At 55.4% G+C, this 21,945-nt stretch overlaps 1 protein-coding gene across 2 annotated transcripts in view; it reads right to left on the minus strand.

Annotated features, from left to right (window-relative positions):
• Positions 1-21,945, minus strand: part of SYK (spleen associated tyrosine kinase) — a 78,070-nt gene that overhangs the window by 14,539 nt on the left and 41,586 nt on the right. For both annotated transcript variants that reach the window (XM_084899016.1, XM_084899017.1), the window contains exons 4-9: positions 16,862-17,000; positions 13,539-13,620; positions 13,192-13,241; positions 11,791-11,859; positions 3,322-3,403; positions 2,073-2,250 (exon numbers count right to left, since the gene is read on the minus strand). In XM_084899016.1, coding sequence (XP_084755142.1) covers positions 2,073-2,250; positions 3,322-3,403; positions 11,791-11,859; positions 13,192-13,241; positions 13,539-13,620; positions 16,862-17,000 — 600 coding nt within the window. The remainder of the gene's footprint in view (positions 1-2,072; positions 2,251-3,321; positions 3,404-11,790; positions 11,860-13,191; positions 13,242-13,538; positions 13,621-16,861; positions 17,001-21,945) is intronic.

A 21,945-nucleotide genomic window follows, 5' to 3' on the forward strand; every position in this document is an offset into this window, starting at 1 on the left:
CACTGCCCTGATGCCAACCCAGTCAGAGAAATGCAAGAATATAGTTTCCTGATGACCCTCCTGAACATAGGATGCAAAAGTTCTATGAGAAATAATAAAAATTTGAGTAAATTATAAAAAAAAGAATATAAAATTCATGTACAAGAAGAGTTTATTCTAGGAATGCAAAATGGGTTTAATGTTTGAAAAATCAGTTAGTGTAGCAGGTGGTGGAAGTGTCATCTGTGCACCAAAAAGGTTCTGGGTTCCATCCCTGGTCAGGTGCATATGAGAGGCAACTGATGGGTGTTTCTCTGTCCTCTCTCTCTCTGTCTCTCTCTCTCTCATCAATAAACATATTCTCCAATCAGTGTATAATGTGCCACATTACACAATAAAGGAGAAAAGCTGTTTATCCCAGCCATGGAAAAAATATGCAATAAAATGTAATACACATTCATGATTAAAAACACGGCCCTCAAAGAGGTAAGAAAAGGGCGAGCTTTCTTTTTTTTTTTTTTTTTTTTTTTTTTTTTTTTTTAAATATATTTTATTGATTTTTTACAGAGAGGAAGAGAGAGGGATAGAGAGTTAGAAACATCGATGAGAGAGAATCATCGATCAGCTGCCTCCTGCACACCCCCTACTGGGGATATGCCCGCAACCAAGGTACATGCCCTTGACCGGAATCGAACCCGGGACCCTTCAGTCCACAGGCCGACGCTCTATCCACTGAGCCAAACCGGTCCCGGCAGGGCGAGCTTTCTTAATGCAACGTGAGCTGCTACCCACCCAGCAAGGGTCGAAGGCTGCAAAGATCAATTACCAGAAATAATTAGAAATAACAGGTGAAGTTGGCCAGCTGTTGGGCCTCAGTAACAGGCAAAACCAGCTATGCTTCCCTATTCATCCAACACCAGGGTAAGCACATAAAACTCTAAAAATCACACCATACATGTTAACATCGAAAGCACCAAATGCCTTCAGATGCACCCTGCGGAGAGCTGAGCCAGACCCACACACAGAGAGTAGCTGTGGGGAGCCTGCGAGCAGAGGACGCAGGGCTGTGCATCTCAATCAGGTCGCTAATTTGCATATAGTTAAGTCAGAAGTTTACTAGCACAAACTAGTTATGAAAATGCATACTTTAGTACAGGATAATTTAAGCCCATTTTGCAAAATGACTGTGGTATGCATACATATATTTAAAAATAAGCATATTATTTATATATATATATATATATATATATATATATATATATATATATTTAAACACACATATACTACTATACATGCATGGAAGGTGAGCAATCGAAAGCAAGACTTTTATCTATATTCTTGACCCTTGAATCATCTTACTTACCTACTCAAAAACATTTACACAAATTCCTTAAAATAGCATCGAACAACAAAACCAGCTTTATTCATATCAGTAACATACTAATTCAATTCTAATGATTGCATAATAGGTATTGTTATTTGAAATTATGGGATAAAGCAAATAAATAATTATGCTAATGATATTTGAAATTAGAAATTTTTTTGCATAAGAAAAATGAGACATAATTTGAAAAAATTGAAGAAAATAAATTGACAACACTGTTGCTGAATGGTTGCATTTTAATTAAGTAGCATGTGTATGTGTGTGCATATAAAGATCTCTCTCACACACACTATGGTTAGTTCACAAAAGTGATATTTGGCTGATACAAATATGACATTTTTATATTTTTATGATTCACTTGTAACTATTTTCTAATTCTCTACAAGACACCCGTGTAACCTCCAAGCTATCATACATAATCACAGAGGCCGGTGCACGAAATTCATGCACGAGTAGGCTTCCTTCCCCCGACTGCCGGCCCCGCTTCCCTCATAGCCCGGCTTCGTCCGGAAGGACATCCGTGTAATTAGCACATTAGGCTTTTACTATTATAGACTGTCTATATACTGAATATACACAGTGGATGCTTTTATGGCAACTGCACCAGAAACGGACAAAAATCATCCTGTCTGGTGCGCTGCCCTCCTGCTGGGGTTAGGTGGCCACACAGGTCACACGGGCGGAGCGGCGAGGCCGCAGCCGGACTCACTTTTTCATCTGGTAGTAGCCCTTCTTCACGGTGCCGAAGTTGCCGGAGCCCAGCTCGTTGTCCTCCAGCGTCAGCAGCGTCCGGTCCAGGTAGACCTCCTTGGGCCGGATCTCCTCAGGGTCCGCGTAGGGGCTCTCGTACACCCCCGTGTCCATGGGCAGCGCTTCTCTCTGGGGCTCTGCACAGAGCGGGGAGCACAGGCTGGGGCCCTGGTGACGTCCACCACCCACCCGCCGACCTCCTGTGGCCACAGCTGCCCTTGGCCACTCTGGGCGGTGACGGGGCCGGGAGTGCCAGGCGGCCTTTCCCGGCCCGCTGGCAGCAACAAGCCCCGAGGCCCGCTGTCCGGGGCCCATTCCTGGTGACTGCTGCCTGGACAGGGCGTGCATACCAGAGGCCAGTACGGATGGGCCCTCCTGGTGGGGCGGTGACTGTATTTCTGAAAGTGCTGACCCCCTCCCGTTGGGCGGTGCAGGCTGCCCCGCCTCGGTGGCTGCTGTGACCGTGTCCCCACAGCGCCTCTTGGGAGCGATGCTGGAGAGGACTCGGGGGAGGTTACAAGCGGCTCATTTGCCTGCAATGTGGCTCTGAGGCTCCTGAAGCCATGCAGGGTGTGCCACTGCCCTGACGCCGCCCGCGCTGGGAGACAGCCTGAGAGCGTGGGAGGCCAGGCTGGGGCCCACGGCCAGTGGAGACGGCGACTGGGCCTCGCCAGGCCTGCACCGGCTGCCGGTGTGACTGCGGAGGCCTGGCACACGCCTGGCCCGCACCAGGTGGCGCAGGGAGAGGCCCAGTCATGACTGCTGTGTTTGAAGCTAAGCTTTGGGTGGCTTTTGTGGTGACGAACAGACCGAGCTCACCAATAAGAAGTGTCCTGGGGTCACCTCAAGCCAAGAAGGCCGTGCCGAGGCCCATTCCGATAACCAGGCTGGAGGACACTGAGCCCACGGAGCTCTGTCTCCCTGCGCGGCCTCCGGTGCGGCCTCACACCGCCAGCACCGTCCTCCCCAGGCCCCCCCACGGCCCAGGCGTCTGCCAGGGTGCACTTTCCCCCTGCGCTGGCCCCTCTTCCAGGCACAATGGGCGCAGCACCCGCGTGGACGAGCCCTCGGACGCGAACCTGGGGCAGAGTTGGCATGAGGAGGTGGGAGCTCTGAGCAGCGGGAGGAGCGCCCCGGGAGGCCCACCCGCCGGGAGGGAGGCTGTGTTCCCCAGCGGAAACGCCCAGGGCTGAGCGGGCAGCTCTCACCTCTGTCAGAGGCCCAGGGTGCTCCCTCCGGCTCGTAGGGGTTAAAGGTCGCGGTGCTCTCTGGCCGGGTCCCCTGCGAGGCCTGAAGCACAAAGAGCAGGTTACCTCTGCGCTGCTCCTCTGCCGGGAGCGGCTTCACGTGCAAACAGCCACCCCGAGCTTCTGCGGGAGCACAGGGCAGAGAGGAAGAAGCAGAGCACAAAGCGGCTTGTCTCACTCTCGGGCTCCTGCTCGGATCCCGGGAGGGTGGAACCCGCCGGATCCCATCCCCGCGGGCCTGCGGGCTCGGGGCTGCGGGAGGACACACCTGCGGGCAGAGCACCTCCCGCTCACAGCCCTTCCCCTCCCCCTGCACCTCCGGAGCCTGCGGGTTCTCACCATCCGGCGGCTCATCCTCCGGGTTAACTCCGCTCCCCTCGCGTGCGGGAGCCGTTTAGAAGCAGGCGTGGACACCCACCGGCCGCCCCACTCCCTCGCTCCAAAGCCCACGGGGGGGGGGGGGGGGGAGGCTCGCCTCTGCTGAGCTTCTGTGGAGACCACGCGGCATCGGGGTGAGCGGAGGAGGCCAAGGGCAGTCAGCGACCATCGGCTACCTCGAGGTCTCTGAGGAAAGCCATCCTTCTCGCACCCAGAGCCCGCAGGCAGCAGCCGCAGGCAGCCTAGTGCTGGGTTAACGGCGCCCTCCCCGTTCTGTCTTCCATGTAGTGTGTACCGTGAAACGGGGAAGTCTGATCCTGCTCTTCCTGTGACCTTCCCCTTCGGAAGTCTCTGGCTCAGGCCCTGCACAGCACCCTCAGCACAACTTAACCCGGGCATTGCTACTGCATTTGACTCATGGAAAACCTGTTTTTTCTTTCCTGTGAGTTGAGTAGAAATTGTACATTCCCTTGACCTTATCAGTGCCCAAGCCCTGGCCACAAAGCAATGAGGTGCTGCCAGACTTCAGAGAAACTGGAAGAAGCAGACATTAGGCTTAATCGCATGGCTACTGCTGCCCAGGACCAGAGAGCCCTCAGGAGGCCAGTGCACCACCGCCACCGCGGCCACCGCCACGGCCACCACCACCGCGGCCACTGCTCCCCACGCCGTGACTTCCTTCTTCACGCCACTGGCCACAGTGCACTGCTTGCTGGGCAAAGGTCCAGCTGACCCGCTAACGGACCTGCTCCATGTCAGCAGGAAGTCCTGGGCTATTTTCTCAGCCCCGCTGCCCAGTCCCACTGCCCAGCTGCTTGCAGGGTGGCTATGACAGTCCCGCAGACTCCTTCACAGCCGGAGAGAGAGCACTGGCACGCCCCCTGCTGGTGCTCAGTAGAAACGTGTCAGACCAACACCTGCTAGATGCAGGAAGCTGGAGATGTGATGTGTAAACTCAAGTGATCTACAATTGAGGTTCTGGTGGCTAATTCCAATGGCAGCTGACTCCGTGGAGCGCCTCCATGATGGCAGCACTGCGGGCGTGCTGTGGCTCCTCTCGTCTGTGTCGGGGCCTGCCCCCCTCGGAGGACTGTCCCAGGAAAAACCAGTACCTCCCAAGGTCGCCGCCCCCCCTGCTCAGCTCCCTCCTGAGATCAAACTCCACGGCAGGGATAGCTCGCACACTTTAAGACAGCCTCTTTGGTTCACACTCTACCATTTCAGCTCTTCTGGTTACAAAATCAGAGACAAAACTTTGAGACACAGCCCTCTCTTCGCCTCCTCCCCTGCCCCTGCCACGCAAGACCGTCTTCCGGCTGCAGTGCCCGGCAGGAGGCTTCGTGCAAGCGTCTCCGATGCAGCCAGCTGCAAGGACCTGGCATACGACTCCCATGCTGAGCTTTAAAGGGGCGTAGAAAACACGGGACAAAATACTGAGAGGAGCAGAAACTGGTTTGGCTCAGTGGTAGTGCGTCGGTCTGTGGACTGAAAGGTCCCAGGTTTGATTCCGGTCAAGGGCATGTACATTGGTTGCAGGCACATCCCCGGTGAGGGGTGTGCAGGAGGCAGCTGGTCGATGTCTCTCTCTCATCGATATTTCTAGCTCTCTATCCTTCTCCCTTTCTCTCTGTGAAAAAAAATCAATAAAATATTAAAAAAAAAAATACTGAGAGGTAAGCCAGGGGTCAGGACTAAGTCAGAATGGGTAGCGATGGACCAGCCAAATTAAAGCCCTTAAACACCCCTGGGGTGGGGCTGGTGTTCATGCCCCCCCCCCCCCGTCTGAACCAGGGGCAGGAACAGGGCCGAGGGCCCCTCTGGAAGGTGGGGCCCCAGGTTTCCCGCCCCCCCCCCCCAAGGTGGCTCAGGGAGTCACTTCACCAGGCCTGCACAGACCCCACAGGGCCACAGCCTGCAGCCCCGCCCGAGGAGTAACCCGCAGCGCCGCCCTGAGCCACGCCCTGCTGCCCGCCTGGGACAGAGGAGGGCCCGCCCGGGAGGACCTTCTTTGAGAGAAACAGGAGGTCTCCCGCTGCTTCAGCTAAAGGGCAGCGGTGACTTGGTGGTGAAACGAAGACAGAGCAGGTTTCACGTTCCCTAAGCACTGGCTGAGAAGCCCTTTACAGAACAGCCAACAGCACACCCACTGGAGAGGATGTTCAGGGCAAAGAAGAAGGAGGACTTTGTGAAGAATGAGCTGCGGCCTGGCCGCAATGGCTCAGTGGCTGAGCGTCAGCCTATAACCCAGGAGGCCAAGGTTCGATTCCAGTCAGGGCACATGCCGATTGTGGGTTCAATCCCTAGTAGGAGGCAACCGATCAATGATTCCCTCTTATCAATGTTTCTATCTCTCCCCCTCCCTTCGTCTCTCTAAAATCAATTAAAATATATATATATATATTATTTTTTCTGAAAAAGAGAATGAGCTCTCAGGCACAACGGTGAATTATAAGTGTTGATTAGTATTTAAAATGTAATGAAGAGCATGTTGGTCACTATGCCATTGGTCGTTTCTGGGTCGACTTTGCACTCGATTTATTCGCCCTGATCAATAGCTTTACCTTTTCTGCTTAGAGACAAAGTGTAAGTGAAAGTTGACAATTGCCTTTTTCCTATTTTTGCTGGTATTCAAACAGAAGTCAAACGGGCAGGGCACCACCAGATGGCACTAGCTTTCCTAGCTTTCTGCAGGAGAAATGTGAACTTCCAGTTTTATAAGTTCTGGTAAAAACAGACCACTCCACAGTTACAAAATAAAAACTAGTCTACAAATCACAATCCCTGATCTCTCTCTCTCTTTTTCTTTCTTTCTTTCTTCTTTTCTTTCTTTGCAGGATTAACTACAAGTAGATGATACGTTGGACACACTGCCAGGTGTGCCTGTGTTTAGTGGGGACTCAGAATGAACAAGGGGGAAGCAGGATCGCTCTGTGGAGCTGCTGGGCGAGGCCAGTTCCCTGGCCCGGGAGCACTCACCTGAGAAGCAAAGGCCTTGCCCTGTATAAGGACCTAGAACACCTTTCTCAGCCTGGCCCTGCCTTGCCGCCTCCAACCAGCACGACTTGAGAGTTGCTTTCTCTCCTCCTCCCTCAGTGGCACCCTTGCAGACTGTGTATTTAAACGTCTTAAACATTCCAACCATCACTCTACGGTACGTGTGGGAATAAAACATGGAAAGTGGACTGTATCTGAGATTCTGGACACTCTCCCACGGCTCAGAGTGCGCGCCTCTGGGCTGTGGAGCCAAACCCGTCTTTGTTCTGGGAGGCGGCGCTCAGCCCCGGTCCTGAGGGAGGGAGGGGTGCCTGAGCCTCCGGCGCAAACGCCCAGGGGCCAGGCCCGCCACGGCGGCAGAGGGCAGTCACACCTGTGCTCTGTAGCTATATCCTGCTATACTTTAAAATACCGAAATGTTACTAATATCTACATTTTTTAACTAGATCTGCCCTTAAGTTTTTATTATAAACTTTAAGATTTATTTGATTAATAATCATCTTCAAATCAAAATACTTTTCATTAATTAACATGCTAGATTTAATTCAAGCTTTAACATCCACCCATTTTTTGTGCTTGAATTATTAAAAACTATTTATATTGATCAGATTAACAAATTCAAGAAAGTTATTTACATCTCAGCTAACAACTGAAATATTTGAAATAATTTCCTGTAGTCTTTTCTCATAACTGATTAAATAATGGAAAATAATGGAAAATCCCCTTCTATTTGTAAAAATGTATTAGTTCTCCTAAAATATTTATTATGAGCAATTGAAATGTTTTCAATCTATAGTTTAAATTTTACAATTCTTTTATCAATTAACTATTGATATTTTTGGCATCTATGAAAATTCAATGCACACTTCAAGGTTGTATTAATTTAAATAAGCCCTCTTTTTGGACAAAAAAAGTAGTTTCACAGTATTAATCAGAGTGATTATTTACCAATATTTAATTCTTTTAAAAATTGATGAAGTAACTTTAACAGGTGCAAGTTTAGAAATGCACAACAGGCCCCAGCCGATTTGGCTGAGTGGATAGTGTCAGCCTGCAGACTGAAGGTGCCTGGGTCCGATTCCATTCAAGGGCACATGCCTGGGTTTTGGGCTCGATCCCCAGTGGGGTGTGCAGGAGGCAGCCGATCCATGATTTTCTCTCATCATTGATGTTTCTTTCTCCCTCTCCCTCTCCCTCTCCCTCTCCCTTCCTCTCTCAAATCAATAAAAATGTATTTTATTTATTTATTTTTATTTTTTAAAATATATTTTATTGATTTTGTACAGAGAGGAAGGGAGAGAGATAGCAAGTTAGAAACATCGATGAGAGAGTCATCGATCAGCTGCCTCTTGCACACCCCCTACTGGGGATGTGCCCGCAACCAAGGCACATGCCCTTGACCGGAATAAAACCCGGGACCCTTCAGTCCCCAAGCTGACGCTCTATCCACTGAGCCAAACCGGTCTCGGCTAAAAATGTATTTTAAATAAAGAAATGCACAAGAGGATGTACAGCGAAAAGTGGGTCTCCTTGGCACGGTTTGCTACTCCCAAAGCAGCTGTTTTCTGTATTCTTCCAGAATATTCTATGCCATATCAGCACAAACATATGTGTATGATATTGCTGTTTGCAATTAACATTAGATTTTGGAAACAACTTTCGATCTCAGCTGCCTCTCACAGTATGCACATTATTGTAAATGATTTTATGTATTTTCCATTGATAGACTTTTAAGTTATTTCCAGATTGGCAATTATGTAATGTTGCAATCAACATCTTCATATAAATGCAAGAACATGTGTATAAATACTTAGAAATGAAATCTTGCTTTTAACTCTGATGGGTGTTGAGAAAATGCCTTCCTGAGAGATTGTTTCATTTCACACTTCAACGAAGTGTGAGCGTGCTTATTTGTCACTCTCTGCCCCCATCCTGTCACTGCGAGTGTTTATCTGGTCCGTTTCACAGGTGGACACGGAGCACTACAGGTCAAAGTTGTGTCTCATTACAAAATGCAATATCTTTGTCTGTGTTTAAGGGCTACTTACATTTGCTTTACTAAAATCAACCTACTGACATTCTCTGCCAATCTCCGGTTAGATAGTTAAAGCTTGTAGTGATTCATAGACTTTCTTATATATTAAGACAGTAATCTTGTATGTCTCGTCATTTTGATGGTGTTATGATTCTTATCCATGGTTCTTTATTTTTAGGTAGCCTCACTAATATTTTCTTCAATTCACTTTAGACATGTTCTCCTTAGTCTAAAGATCTATTAGAACGTATTTTCTGGATTTTTCTTTCGTCGGTGCGAGTGAGCAGAGCTGCTTCCGCGGGGACCACGCCCGTGTGGGGCTTGTCCCCTCGCGAGCTGGCTGCTGTGGTCTGTTTTCTGGTTGTCAACCCGGCTGAGTCTCCGGGGAGCCGTCTTGCAGATGTAAATAACACCTCTAATTAGCTTATTAAATGGGAGAGATCATCCTGGGTGGCCTGGATCAACCAGTCCAGGGGCCCGATAAGAGAGCTGAGACTTTCCCTAGAGAGGAAAGGTGGGTGAGAACATGACTGACTCCTGGCCGTGGTGACCCCTGACCGTAGTGACAGCGTATTGTGCTAACCCTGTCCTGCCCGGCGGCCTGCTGGTCCAGCCCTGCAACTGTGTAAGGCACGGCCTGGGTTAGATTGCATGTGTGGGGGTACATATGCATATACATGTGTGCAGACACTATGCATGTGCATGCGTGATGATGGAGGTACGTGTGTGTGTGTGTGAGGGTGTGTCTGTCACACATAAGTCTTCGCATGGTCACTCACCTCAGCTAAACTCAGGCAGATACACTTGGAAACCACGGGACGGAGTGAGCATGGAGTATGGTTTGCGGGGCGGCAGGGAGCGTGCCCGCTCCGGGCTCCGGGCTCCGGGCTCCGGGCTCCAGGCTGGGCCGTTATGAAGGGAGTGCTGAATGAACGAGGTGGGAGCTGGAGGGGGCCAGCTGGCCAGGGGCTCCTGCAGGGCTGCAGGGAGACCCTGTGAGTGGAGAAGCCTTGGACGCCAGGGCTTCCGGGTCTGTGGACGGGATGCCGGGCACAAGGCATGTCCTGCCCGAGCCATCGGTCCAAGCTGCATCTGATGAAGCCCATGGCGGGAAGCCACTGATTAGACCGGAATTTATAATCATAACGTGGAAAGGATGATTCACCACTGAAAGGCACCCTAAGTCAGAACACTGGCGTCACCTCGGCTGACGGGCACCATCCTGGCACCGAGGGGAGCCTGTCTCAGGGCCGGGCGGGCCGGCAGGCGCAGCTGTGGAGAACAGCCTGGGGTCGCGGAACGCCGACCTCTCCGAGGCCAGAGCTCAGTCACTGCTGGTCCTGACCTGGAAGCGGACCCCTGATCGTGTGTGCTCCTGAGGCCTGTCCCAGCTCCTGGCACCCCGAGGGCGATGCCACCAGAGCTGGCATTTCCAGGCCGACCTGCACTGCCCGGGACATGCCAGCACAGTTTTCTGCTCAGGTGTGTCACGTCACTTCCCCTCAACACCACCTCCCCCGCTGCAGGGCCTGCCTCCCGCGGTCAGCCAGCCGAGGAGGCCCTGAGCACGCCTGCCACGTGGGACACTCACCAGCTGCAGCCTCAGGGCGTTTGTGCTTTTTACTTGTTTCCCTTAGCACGTTAGGCAACCTGCTTCACGAGTCAGTGACCAAGGGTATGCTGAAATGTTTGGAAACATACCAACTAAATGGAAAGAATTATTAGTGAAAGAATCACTTTTACACCACCAATGGTAAAAATAGGAAAAGGGAAAAAAGAAATCCATACACATGATATATGGGTTTTGAGGGAGGTGATTCATTATAAATAAAAGTCATTAAAAAAGAACTTTTTATTTCCCTCATTATTCAATCATATAGCAAAATATAAAAATATAAAAATATATGGCAATCTTACTGCCTCAGACAAAACTGGTGTTCCTAGCCCTTCAGTGTCTCCTCATTGTCATCCTCCTCATCATTATCCCCTCACCGTTACCTGTGTCATACTCACAGCTCCTCACCGTTACCTGTGTCATACAGCTCCTCACCGTTACCCTGTCATATAGCTCCTCACCGTTACCGTGTCATACTCACAGCTCCTCACCGTTACCTGTGTCATACAGCTCCTCACCATTACCATGTCACACTCACAGCTCCTCACCATTACCGTGTCATATAGCTCCTCACCATTACTATGTAATACAGCTCCTCACCGTTACCATGTCATACAGCTCCTCACCATTATTGTGTAATACAGCTCCTCACCTTTACCATGTCATACAGCTCCTCACCATTACCGTGTCATACTCACAGCTCCTCACCGTTACCGTGTCACACTCACGGCTCCTCACCATTACCGTGTCATATAGCTCCTCACCGTTACCATGTCACACTCACAGCTCCTCACCGTTACCGTGTCATACAGCTCCTCACCGTTACCGTGTCATACAGCTCCTCACCGTTACCGTGTCACACTCACAGATCCTCACCGTTACCGTGTCACACTCACAGCTCCTCACCGTTACCGTGTCACACTCACAGCTCCTCACCGTTACCGTGTCACACTCACAGCTCCTCACCGTTACTGTGTCATACTCACAGCTCCGCGGTGGGGACGCGCCGCCTGAGCCGAGGAGCCTGGTGTCTGTGCCGCACACAGAGAGGCCCTCGCTGGGCAGCACTCGCCAGCCCGGCCCCTGCCGTCTGCGTGCGCTTGTGCCACCAGAGCACCCAGCGGGGGCTCCCTGCAGCTGACGGACCGGCTCCCTCGGCAGACTTTCCAGCTGAGAGCCCGCTCCACCCATCACGCTGGCCGGTGGCTGCGGGCACACGTTGGCAGAGGCAGCGTGCACAGCGAGGGCTTCGCAGCAGTGTGCCAGGACCTGCGTGGCGAGCTCGGTGCGCGCCCAGCGGGCTGCCCGTGAAGCCACACTCAGCAGAGACGCGGGCAGAGCAGCAGGAGGGCAGACGGGCACAGAGCGGCAAGCAGCACACACAGCAGCCGGCGGGGACGGTGAGTACCTTCCTGTGGCCGGGCTTGGGGAAGGAGTAGGATTTGATCCTCGAAATGATTCCACCGGCTGTCCAAGCCTAGAAACCGTAGCAGCGAGGAGGGAGTCAGGGGTGAGAAAACAAGACAGCGGACGGTACATGACACGCTGCTTTAACTCGCTCCCAAACCACGCCAGAGCCTCCGGCTGGTGCCGCCACCCGCTCCTGACCGTGAGGAATTCTGAGGGGAGCTGGGCGCCGAGCCAAGGACCTGGGCACGAAAGGCTATGCAATCGGGGCCGTTCACGAAACCGCCTGTGCTTCAGGGAGCCGTGGCGCTGCGGGCTGCAGGCCAGTCACCCGGAGGGTGGGGCACCCGGCCAGCCCCCTGCTCCTCCTGGCGGCCGGGGTGGGAGGTTGTGGCGGGAGCAGGGGTGAGCACCTTCTTCCGAGCACGGCGCACCAGTCAGTGAGCAGCCATTCCCGAGCACCGGGCTTCCCGAAGCCATTGGTGACCACGGTAACATCGGGCGTGGGCTCTGAGCTCCAGCGCCATCCACCCTGGAGGGAGGGACCGCCTCACGGGGCACACGTGGCCAGGAGCGCCGAGAAGGCAGCATACAAGGACCCTCAGGGTGCTGTACCTCAGACGCTGCCCCTGGAGCTCTCTGACACCCAGCGACCCCCAGGGCCCCGGCGGCCAGCTGCCGGAGCTCCGGTGCGGAGCGCTCGCCGCTCGCTGCGGGCTTGTAAGGGTGGCAGAAAACCGGGGGGTGCGGGGGCACGGCTGCGCGGGCGAAGTTTACACTCCCCGGTGACGTGGGGACCAAAGGCCCCCGTGGGGCCCCGAGGGGAGCTGAGCCAGCGCAGCCAGTGCGAAACGGGGTGTCGGCTCCTAGCACTCTTTGGGGGCGTCCGGCACATTTCGGGCAAACCCGTGAGAAGCATGGACAGGCCACCTCCTCACCTCCTCCTGGCATGGAGGGAGGTGGGTTCTGGCCCAGGGGTGGCATCCCCGCTCCCTGAGGCTCCTCACTGGCCATCCTCCGGGGGTCCGGGCAGCAGCCTCGAGGCAGGGCCCGTCTCCCCCACACTGTCCGCAGACTGACCCCGGCGGACCGGCCGCCGCCCCCGGTGTTCCCCCACCGTGGGGGCCGTGCGGCTCAGGCTGAGCTTGTACATGTCCCCTTTCCCAAACCTGCCGGGGGCATGTTTCTGATTTATCACCGGGTTTCCTGGCCGTTCTGTTACCTTTAGGAAACGGAGAGAATTTAACCCCCAAACGGTAACGTGGCTGGCAGGGGCCTGGCAGGCCTAGCGGACACCAGCAGTGCGTTCAGCAGGCGCCATGGCAACCATGACTCCAGGCTCCTGTGAGCCCCTGCCTGGCCTCCCTGCCTGCTTCCCGCGGGTTCTCCCAGAAACGCTTACCGCAGGGCTGGCACCGGGCGGCTGGGGGCGGCCTCCGAAATTCACGTGTCCTGGGGAGGAAGGGGTGTTACCGTCCGCGGGGAGCATGGCGTCTGCATGCATCCTCCTCACCACCTCCACTCCACATCTCACCCCGCATCAGCACTAGTTTTTAAAGTTAAAGGTATTCGCTATTTTTAAATCAATGATATATGAAAGTGGGAGCAATCTGCCATTTTAACCAATTGCTCCGTCAAAATGAGGCCTCGTCCCCCCGACTTGGTAGCAGGGGACTCGGAAACGCGGCTGGTGATCGGGGCATTGCCATTGTCTTCTACAAGATGGAACCCAAGGTCTCCGTCACTCACCCCCTTGCCCGCCGATTTTTTGGCATGGAACTGTGAGGACTCGGAGCAAACCATCTGGTTTATAAGAGTAATGTTCCACCAGCTGGAAGAGAAGCGGTGAGAAAGGGCGGTGAGGTGGCAGGAAAGGGCTTTGCACCTGGAGCAGCTAGCTCCCCTCTCAGACCTCAAAGTGACCAAAGACAACCCTTCACTTCCTGGGGGAGTCCACCTGACCCTCCCCCATCTCTCTCCTCCCACCCTCAGACCAGGACCACAGACGTCCACCCCTCTCCCTCTCCTCTCTCCCTCTCTCCTCTCCCTCTCCTCTCTCCCTCTCTCTCTCTCCTCTCTCCCTCTCCCTCTCCCTCTCGTCTCTCTCTCTCCCCCTCTCCCTCTTCCTCTCCTCTCTCCCTATCTCTCTCCCTCTCTCCCTCTCCTTCTCCCTCTCCTTCTCTCTCTCTCCTTTCTCTCTCTCTCCTCTCTCTCCCTCTCTCTCTCTCCTCTCTCCCTCTCCCTCTCCCTCTCGTCTCTCTCTCTCCCTCTCTCCCTCTCCCTCTCCTCTCTCCCTCCCTCCTCTCTCTCTGGGAGCTAGTCACATACCAGGAGTTGCTCACGTGCTCTGCACCTGGGTGATGTAATGAACATAAGCTCAGCGGCCAGCCCTTCGGCCAGCGGGCTTCGCTGGGCCCTGAGAGGACGGGTACCCGGTGGTGAGCGGACACCATTTCCTGCCCTTTCCCGGCGCCTCCTTTCTCAGTGGAGAGGGGAATGGTGAGGACTGCTGCTAACAGTGCTGTGGGCCAGGACTTGGAGGGACCAGTCCTTCCGCCCAGAAGTTTCAGAGAAGCCACCACAGCACAGGTGATAGGAAGGCGGCCTTTGGAAAATAACCTCTATTCACAGGACCTGGGCATCTTTGGCTAATGGTTCCCAGGAAACTGATTGTGATGTCTAATTTCTACATTAAAAATAAACCCATGCAAGGGGATTTACTTTTATCTTATCAAAACTATGCAGTAAGACAGTCCTGAGCCCTGGCCTGTGTGGCTCAGTGGGTTAAGTATCATCCAGTGGACCGGAAGGTTGGTGGTTTGATTCCAGGTCAGGGCACAGGCCTGGGTTGTGGGCTTGACCCAAGAGGGGGGGGGGCGGTGTGCAGGGTACAGATCGATGTTCCGCTCTCACCTCAATGTTTCTCTCTCTCTAAAAATCAATAAAAAATCTTAAAGAAAAAGACAGTCCTTCCTTATATTTCATCTTTTCTTTTCTCATAACAGACATTTTCCTCTTCAGACAACCTAAAATATTCATATCTGATACCCCTTCCCTGTCTGTTTGTTGGACCTTTCCAGTCCTCAAACTTACCTACTTGTGTGGATGTTTGTTGAGTGAATATATTTTATCCTTCCAGGTAACATTCTTTTTCAAATTGTTAACTATTGTGGTAAGAACACACATGAAATCTGCCCTCCTAATGCATGCTTCAATCTGATCAGCCCTCACCTGCTGCTGGGAGGACACCAGAGCGCCCCCTGTCTGTTTAGTGCAGTGCTGTGTTCTCAGGCCAAGAGTGAGGAGGTCCCTAAACAAGGAAGACATCCGCCATCTCTCCAGCGTCCCTGTGTTTTCAGACAATCTATTCTGCACGGGAGGCTGGTGGGTGGACCCGTGGGGACTTCCCCTTGGGCAGGGGTCTGCAAACGCTTCTCCTGAGGGCGAGATAGTGAAATTCCTGTTGCTGTTGTTTTTCAGGCCACATGCCACCTCGGTCTCAATTTAAAACAATCCTCTAAAGTGCAGTAGCCACTTGCATCAGGGACTGCACCAAGCCAGGCGGGGGCCAGGTCCGGCTCCTGCTCGCTGACCCTGCGCTGCAGCGGGAATACTGGTGCGGGAATCACCCACAAAACAGCGCGGCCACCTGGTGGGCTGGTGCAGAGGCACCTTACATTGCTGTGGAGAAAAACCCAGGGAATCACACCTATAAAAATGAAGGCAGGGCTAGCATTTTGAGTTTCTTTCTTAAACACGGTGGCTGGACAATAGACAATGGAAGGGATTAATTAGGGCTGAATACTATTCTATGCAGAGAAATCCATAAACATGGGACAGCGTCTCAGGAAGGGACTTCCCAACAAGCGAGCTGCTCAGCACTGTGGCAGCAACAGACTCTGAAACTGAGGGGAAAGCACCATGCCCGGCATTGAGTGGAATCAAGAGACTCTGGTGGGAAATTAAAATTAAAATTAAAATTAGGCAGAACTCCACTCATCTCTTTAATTTGCAGTGGACTACTTGATAGGCTAAATGCTTTTTCTAAGTGATACCATGAAAATAAAGCATAAAATAAAATATACCTTAAAATGGTCAATAATGAGCCATATTCTAGGGAGCTACAAACCAAAAGACAAGGTCAATGTCATAAATGACATGGATAGTGTAACGCCCAGCATTTGGAAAAGAAGCGTTTCTTTTTCTAATCACAGCACTGGGCCCCACGCCAGAGGTGGCGTTACTGTAAGTGCGCTGAGGTCAGGAGGTCCGGGTCTCAGGATTTAGAGGCAGGATTCTGAGTTGGGACCTTTGGCTGCTGTTCCCACAGGAGGCTCCTGGTCAGGCCTGGGAGCGGCTGTTTGCTCACGCCCCTCTCCCACAGGAGCGCACGCAGCTGCTCTGGGCGGCAGAGCCTGGCCTCCCGGCCTCTGCCCCAGCACGCTCTGCTGAAACCACACGTGTAGTGCGGCCATCTCCTCACACGGCTGTGATTTACAAGGAAGGCAAGCTAGGGATGCCCACGGCAGTCCGGAACACAGCGGCGAGCCGGTCCGTGCTCACTGCCTGAGCAGCCCCGCATCAGGGCTTAGGGCTGGGGCAGCGGCCAGGACGGACTCGGCCGTGAGGGCGGACAGCGCGGCGGGGGCCGGCACAGGGATGCTGCTCACTGTCCGGGCGCTTCGTTTCAGGGGAGGCTCACTTTGAAGCAGGAACGGCACTAACATCTTACATTCACTCCGCCTCTCCCACGTCTGACCGGCACCTGCACCCTCCTCCCGCCACGCACGCTGGGTTTGTGTGTATCTGTCTTCATGGCAGTTTTCTCGCCCCAGGGCCTCCCGGCTGCACGCACACAGCCCGGAGCGGCACCCGGAGTTCCCAGGCCTGGCGGGGCCTGGAGGAGCGCCCCCTGGACCTCCTGAGGACGCTAGACCAGCGCTCCCCAAACGTGTGTGCTGGTGCGTGGCCCCGGAGCTGGGAGCCGCCCTGGCGGGCAGGACTCGGGCAGGGGCCCCGGGGGCTTCCTCGCAGGCTCGGGCTGTTCCCTCACCGCCCGGACGGAGGGGTACCTGCCAGAGCGTGTCAAACTTCTTCCCGTCGGGGATGGAGAGCTTCCCCGTCTTGTCCTTGTCGATGCGGTAGTGCAGCACCCTGCCCTCGTGCAGCAGGCACAGGGCGTAGGACCCGTTGTTGTCCCGGGCCCTGATCCTGGAAGACAGGAAGAGCCGGTCACTCCTGACCTGACCCACCCCTGGCGGAGAAAGTGCCTCGGGCCGGCTGCCGGACACAGCGCCCCCCTCAGGCCTGGAAGGCCCACACACAGCTCCCTGACACCACGAGCTCCGGACGAAGACATCCCAGGGCCTGGCTGGACCTGGCTGGGCATCAGAAGAGCTGCTCAGGCGCCAGCACCGCGACCCACAGGCCCGAGGTGGGCCGGCTGTCAGCCTTCCACCACCTCCTCTCCCACCAGCTCCGCACAGGCTGATGGGAACTTGGGGACAAACCCCAGGTGGCTCACGCTCTCCCTTCTGCAGGAGGGACTTCCTGGTTGTTGCACGGGACGCAGGGAGGGGAACCCAGGGAGAAGGGAAGGTCACCCACTGTGGGCGGGAGTGACCGGCACAATCAGGGACTGCCCTGCTCTGCTTCTGCACCCTGGTGGGGTCACTGGGTGACCCCTTCCCTCATCCAGTGCACGAGAAGGGGCTTCTGCCCGTAGTGGGGTGAGCCCCTGGGAAGGCAGGTGGGGCTGCAGAGGGACGGGATGGGCGGGACCTCCCCATAGGACTGCTCAGCCACCGTGCTCTCAGCCCGTTCTCCCCTTCTAGCAGCCGGAGCCTGCTGGGTCATGAGAGCGGAGAGGGGTGAGTCCAGACGTGCTGGACAGCTGTGCAGTCCTGGCGTTTCCTACGCCGAAGGGCCTGAGGCCCCAAACGCTCAGGGCCCACGCGCACTGCGTCCTGGGAGAGCTCCCATGGCCCGCCTGCCGGGCCTTGTATGTTTGGGGACGTTTGTGATGCCTCCTCCCAGTTGTGAGCGGTCACCCCATGAGGCAGGAGCTGGAAACGGACGTGGCCATACTTTCCAATCCTCGCTCCTATAGATTCTTCTCAAAAGCTAACCCAGGACTTGAGAGCGAGCTGTGGGGTGTGGGGTGGAACTTGGTTAAAAACAAAGCTCTCCGGTCCTGCTGGCTGTGGCGATGGACGGGCTCTGCCGCCCTGCGGCTCAGCGGCTGGTGCAGGTAGGGGGACAGCCCTTCCCGCCCCCGCGCCGGCCCAGGACCCTGAGTGGAGCTCCGCTTCCCAGCCACGTGGCCCATGGAGGCCAGCCGGTTGCTGCCAAACTAAGAACCAACCACACAGAAGAGACAAACAGGCTGTTACATGGGGAGACCCGAGACTACTTCGCACTTGGCGCACAGGACCGGCTGTTGCTGTTCATTACATGAGCATCAGTGTAAACAACAGGAGGGCTGGGCGGTGTAAGGAACTACATCAATGCTGAGACTACCAGTAAGCACTGAGGACACCTGCGCACAGTGTGACAGCAGCGGGAGCCCACTGGCCACTCCCATCACCCCTGGCCTTTGACCTCTGGAACAGTACACGGGCTCTGAGCTCCGGTCTCCAGGCTATGTCCCACCCCCACCTGGCCTTGTGCCTTGATGGACCCCCCCCTCAAACCGAGACAGGACCACAGGCTGCCCAGGAAAGAGCTCTGGGAATGCTAATGCGGTCCACAATGAGGAAATGGCCCAGCACCCGGTTCCCACAGGCCGGCGCCCACAGGCTCCATCGCACTAAGTGCTGCGAGGATGGGCCGCCAGCTCCGCGGTGTCCTGCTGGAGGGCGTGTGAATTAGCCATTTTGGGAAACGGGAATTTTCTCGTGAGATCATCCTGAGCCAGCAGCCCTGCCGGGTCTGCCCTCTGCACCCCACAAGCGCCTGCCGTCACCAGAAGCCCACTGTCCCCGACGAGAAACACCGTGGGCTCTCACTCGGACTCGCACGGAGCCGAGCAGCAGGACCAGCACAGCTGGCACCGCGCGGCTCCCGGCGCCACATGCTCCCAGCTCCCCGCAGTCCAGGGTGCACTGGTCTCAGGTGCAAAATGAAAATAAAAAGAAGACTGAAGGCCTCTGGACACGAGCCCGGAGTGGTGCCCTGGGCGGGGTGTGAGCAGGACCTGCTGCGACGTGGTGCTCCTGCCTGACTGCATGCTGGCCCGTGCTGGCCCGTGCTGGCCCGTGCTGGCCCGTGCTGGCCCGGTGCTGGCCCGGTGCTGGCCTGGTGCTGGCCTTGTTCTGGCTTGTGCTGCTCGGTGCTGGCCTGCTGCTGGCTCAGTGCTAGCCCGGTGCGTCCCTCCACCTGCACCAGCTGCCGAGCCACCCCTTCTCTGGTGCCTGTGTGGCAAACGCGGCGGGTGTGGGCGCAGCGCACTCTCCTGAGGATGGGCCGTGGAGAGCTGCTGTAGCTTCCGAGCCAGAGTTCCCATCTTTTAGATAAAACAGCCAGGACCTGCCCACAGCAGGCACCTCCCCACTGCTGGCCGTTAATGTCACCGGCCTCTGGTCTGCGCCACCTCCAGCTGCCGGGCCTGTGGGTTTCCTTTCTGTGCCCTCGCTTCCTGCCAGCTGCCGCTCAGGCTGCACAGCCATGGCCGGGCCTGGTCCTCACAGCTGCTCCGGGCTGTGGTCATGCTGTGTCCTGGGCCCGGCACAGGCCATGCTGCTGGCGCTCGGGTGAGACCGTCCTGGGCCCTGGGCCCTGCGGACCTCAAGGAAGGGATGCCTCCCAGTAGCCAGCTGCTGGCCCACAAGCAGAGCACCATTCCTCCTCGCACAGCTCTTGGTCCTGCTTCACAATGAAATGTGGCCCAGGGGCCTAGGCCCCTCTGTGCGCCTCTGTGAGCCAGCACCAGGCCAGCACAGGCCAGCACAGGGCAGCACAGGCCAGCACGGGCCAGCACCGAGCAGCACAGGCCAGCACCGGGCCAGCACGGGCCAGCACGGGCCAGCACGGGCCAGCACGGGCCAGCACCGGCCAGCACCGGGCCAGCACGGGCCAGCACGGGCCAGCACCGGCCAGCACCGGGCCAGCACCGGGCCAGCACCAGGCCAGCACCGGGCCAGCACGGGCCAGCACGGGCCAGCACGGGCCAGCATGGGCCAGCACCGGCCAGCATACAGAGTCAGGCAGGAGCACCACGTTGCAGCAGGTCCTGCTCACCCCGCCCAGGGCACCACTCTGGGCTCATGTCCAGAGGCCTTCAGTCTTCTTCCTGCAGAAATTTTTACAAAATGCAATTGGTGAGAAAATTTCAGCAAATGAATGTAACACCAGATTAGACACAGATCAAGCGAAAATTAGTGAACTGGAAGACAAATCTAGAGATATTGCCAAAATGTAGTACACAGTAAGGCAATAGAAAATAAGAAAAAAAATGTAGAGGATGAATTGAGGTCTAACATCTCTATAATAAAGAGCCTGGATGTGACACCATTATGACCCAAGCTTGACCATACCAGAAGTCAGTGGTGGGTTGCCGTGGCAACCCAATGCTGACTGCTTCCGCTACAGGCACGGTGCAAATTCTCAAGCCATAATTCAAAGCTAGTAAGTTAAAATCCAGACCCAGTAATCTATGCCTTTAAGCCCCTCCAGGGGTTCCCACACATACAGAGGGTTGAGAACCACTGCTCACATCATGTTGGGATTCTGTATGCATCTGTGGAACACAACTGGAGGTACAGCTCTCATTCCTCACCCTTTATCCTCATGTACGTGTTTCCTTGCTCATAGGGAATACTAGTGCACGTATCTGTTCTTATAAGCCGTCTAACCGTCCCTGAGATGTGTGCCGCTCTGGGAATATTTCCTTGTGGCTACCTTTCACTGAGCTGCACTTGCACTGAAAAATGTTCCCAATGTGTAGCCATTCCAAAGGGAGGCGCCTGCCTCATCCAGTCCGCCTGTGGAGGGAGGGAGGACACTGGGGAAGGAATTGCCCGAATAGTGGAGGGGGACAGGGGTGCCCTCCGGTGTCCCTGAGCCAGGCCGTCCTGGACAAAGGCTCTGATCTGCACTCCTCTGATCCTGGTGTTCACAAGCCTTTTCCTCAGAGAGCCCTGGCCCTGGGGCTCTGTACCCAGGACACCTCTAGCCCAGGTGTGTACAGAAGAGTGCACTCACCGGACCTCTGTGCGTCTTGCTCACTGCTACACTGCAGCGCCTCCCACAGGGCGTGTGTGTGTGTGTGTGTGTGTGTGTGTGTGTAAGGACAGAGATTGGCAAGGATGCGGGGAGGAAGGAAGGAGGGAGAGAAAGTCACAGGAGCTAACACAGAAGACGCGGCTCAAAGACTGAAGTGCTGACTTCTCGGAGAGTACAGACAGAAAGGTCAGGCCCCTGGATTTCAGACGCAGGGCGTGTAAGAGCCGGCCACGCAGACCCGTCAGCTGTCCCCAGGGGACTCGACCACGGGTGCTTCTGCAGGGCAAACCACACCTGTCCCTGGCCCTGCGCGGAGGCCTCTGCGTGTGGGACCAGGGGCCCCGGGGATGCTCTGACCAGCGCACTGGAGAGCTGCCGTGGGAAGATGGGAAGGCAGTGTGTCTCGGGGTCCCACCCATCGAGTGCAGCGACCACAGGCCGGCGCCGTGCTGAGGCTGCACCATGAGGGGGATGGGGGCAGTGAGCCGCAGGCCACGGCGCTTGGCCTCCTGGCACTTGCCGAACACGGGCCTCTCAGGTCATGGGGCTCAGACTCCCCTGGGCTTCCTCTCTGCCTCCGTTTCTCACATCCCTGTCCTGCAAACACTCTCAGCTGCTGCCTGAGCACCACTCTCTTTTCTCCAGACTTCGGTGCCCGATCTGAGACTTGCCTCTCAGCCGCCTCTCCTGGCAGGACCCTTGGGACCGCTGCCCTGCACTGCCCCACTCCGGGGCCATTCATGAGATCAGGGTCCTTCTCAAGACCTGGCAGGTCTCCCAGGTGTGCCTGGCCCACCGGTGTGGCCCAGGAGCCTCTGCGTGGCAGCACCTGCTCCCCATCCTGCCATCTGCCCCAACCAGGAACCCACATCTCCTGTGACTCCGCCTCCCACCCCTCCCCCTCCCGACCCCATGCCAGTGCTGCCTGGCACTC

This window comes from Pipistrellus hanaki (genome assembly GCF_964339955.1).
Source record: "Pipistrellus hanaki genome assembly, chromosome: 11".
NCBI classification, from domain to species: Eukaryota; Metazoa; Chordata; class Mammalia; order Chiroptera; family Vespertilionidae; genus Pipistrellus; species Pipistrellus hanaki.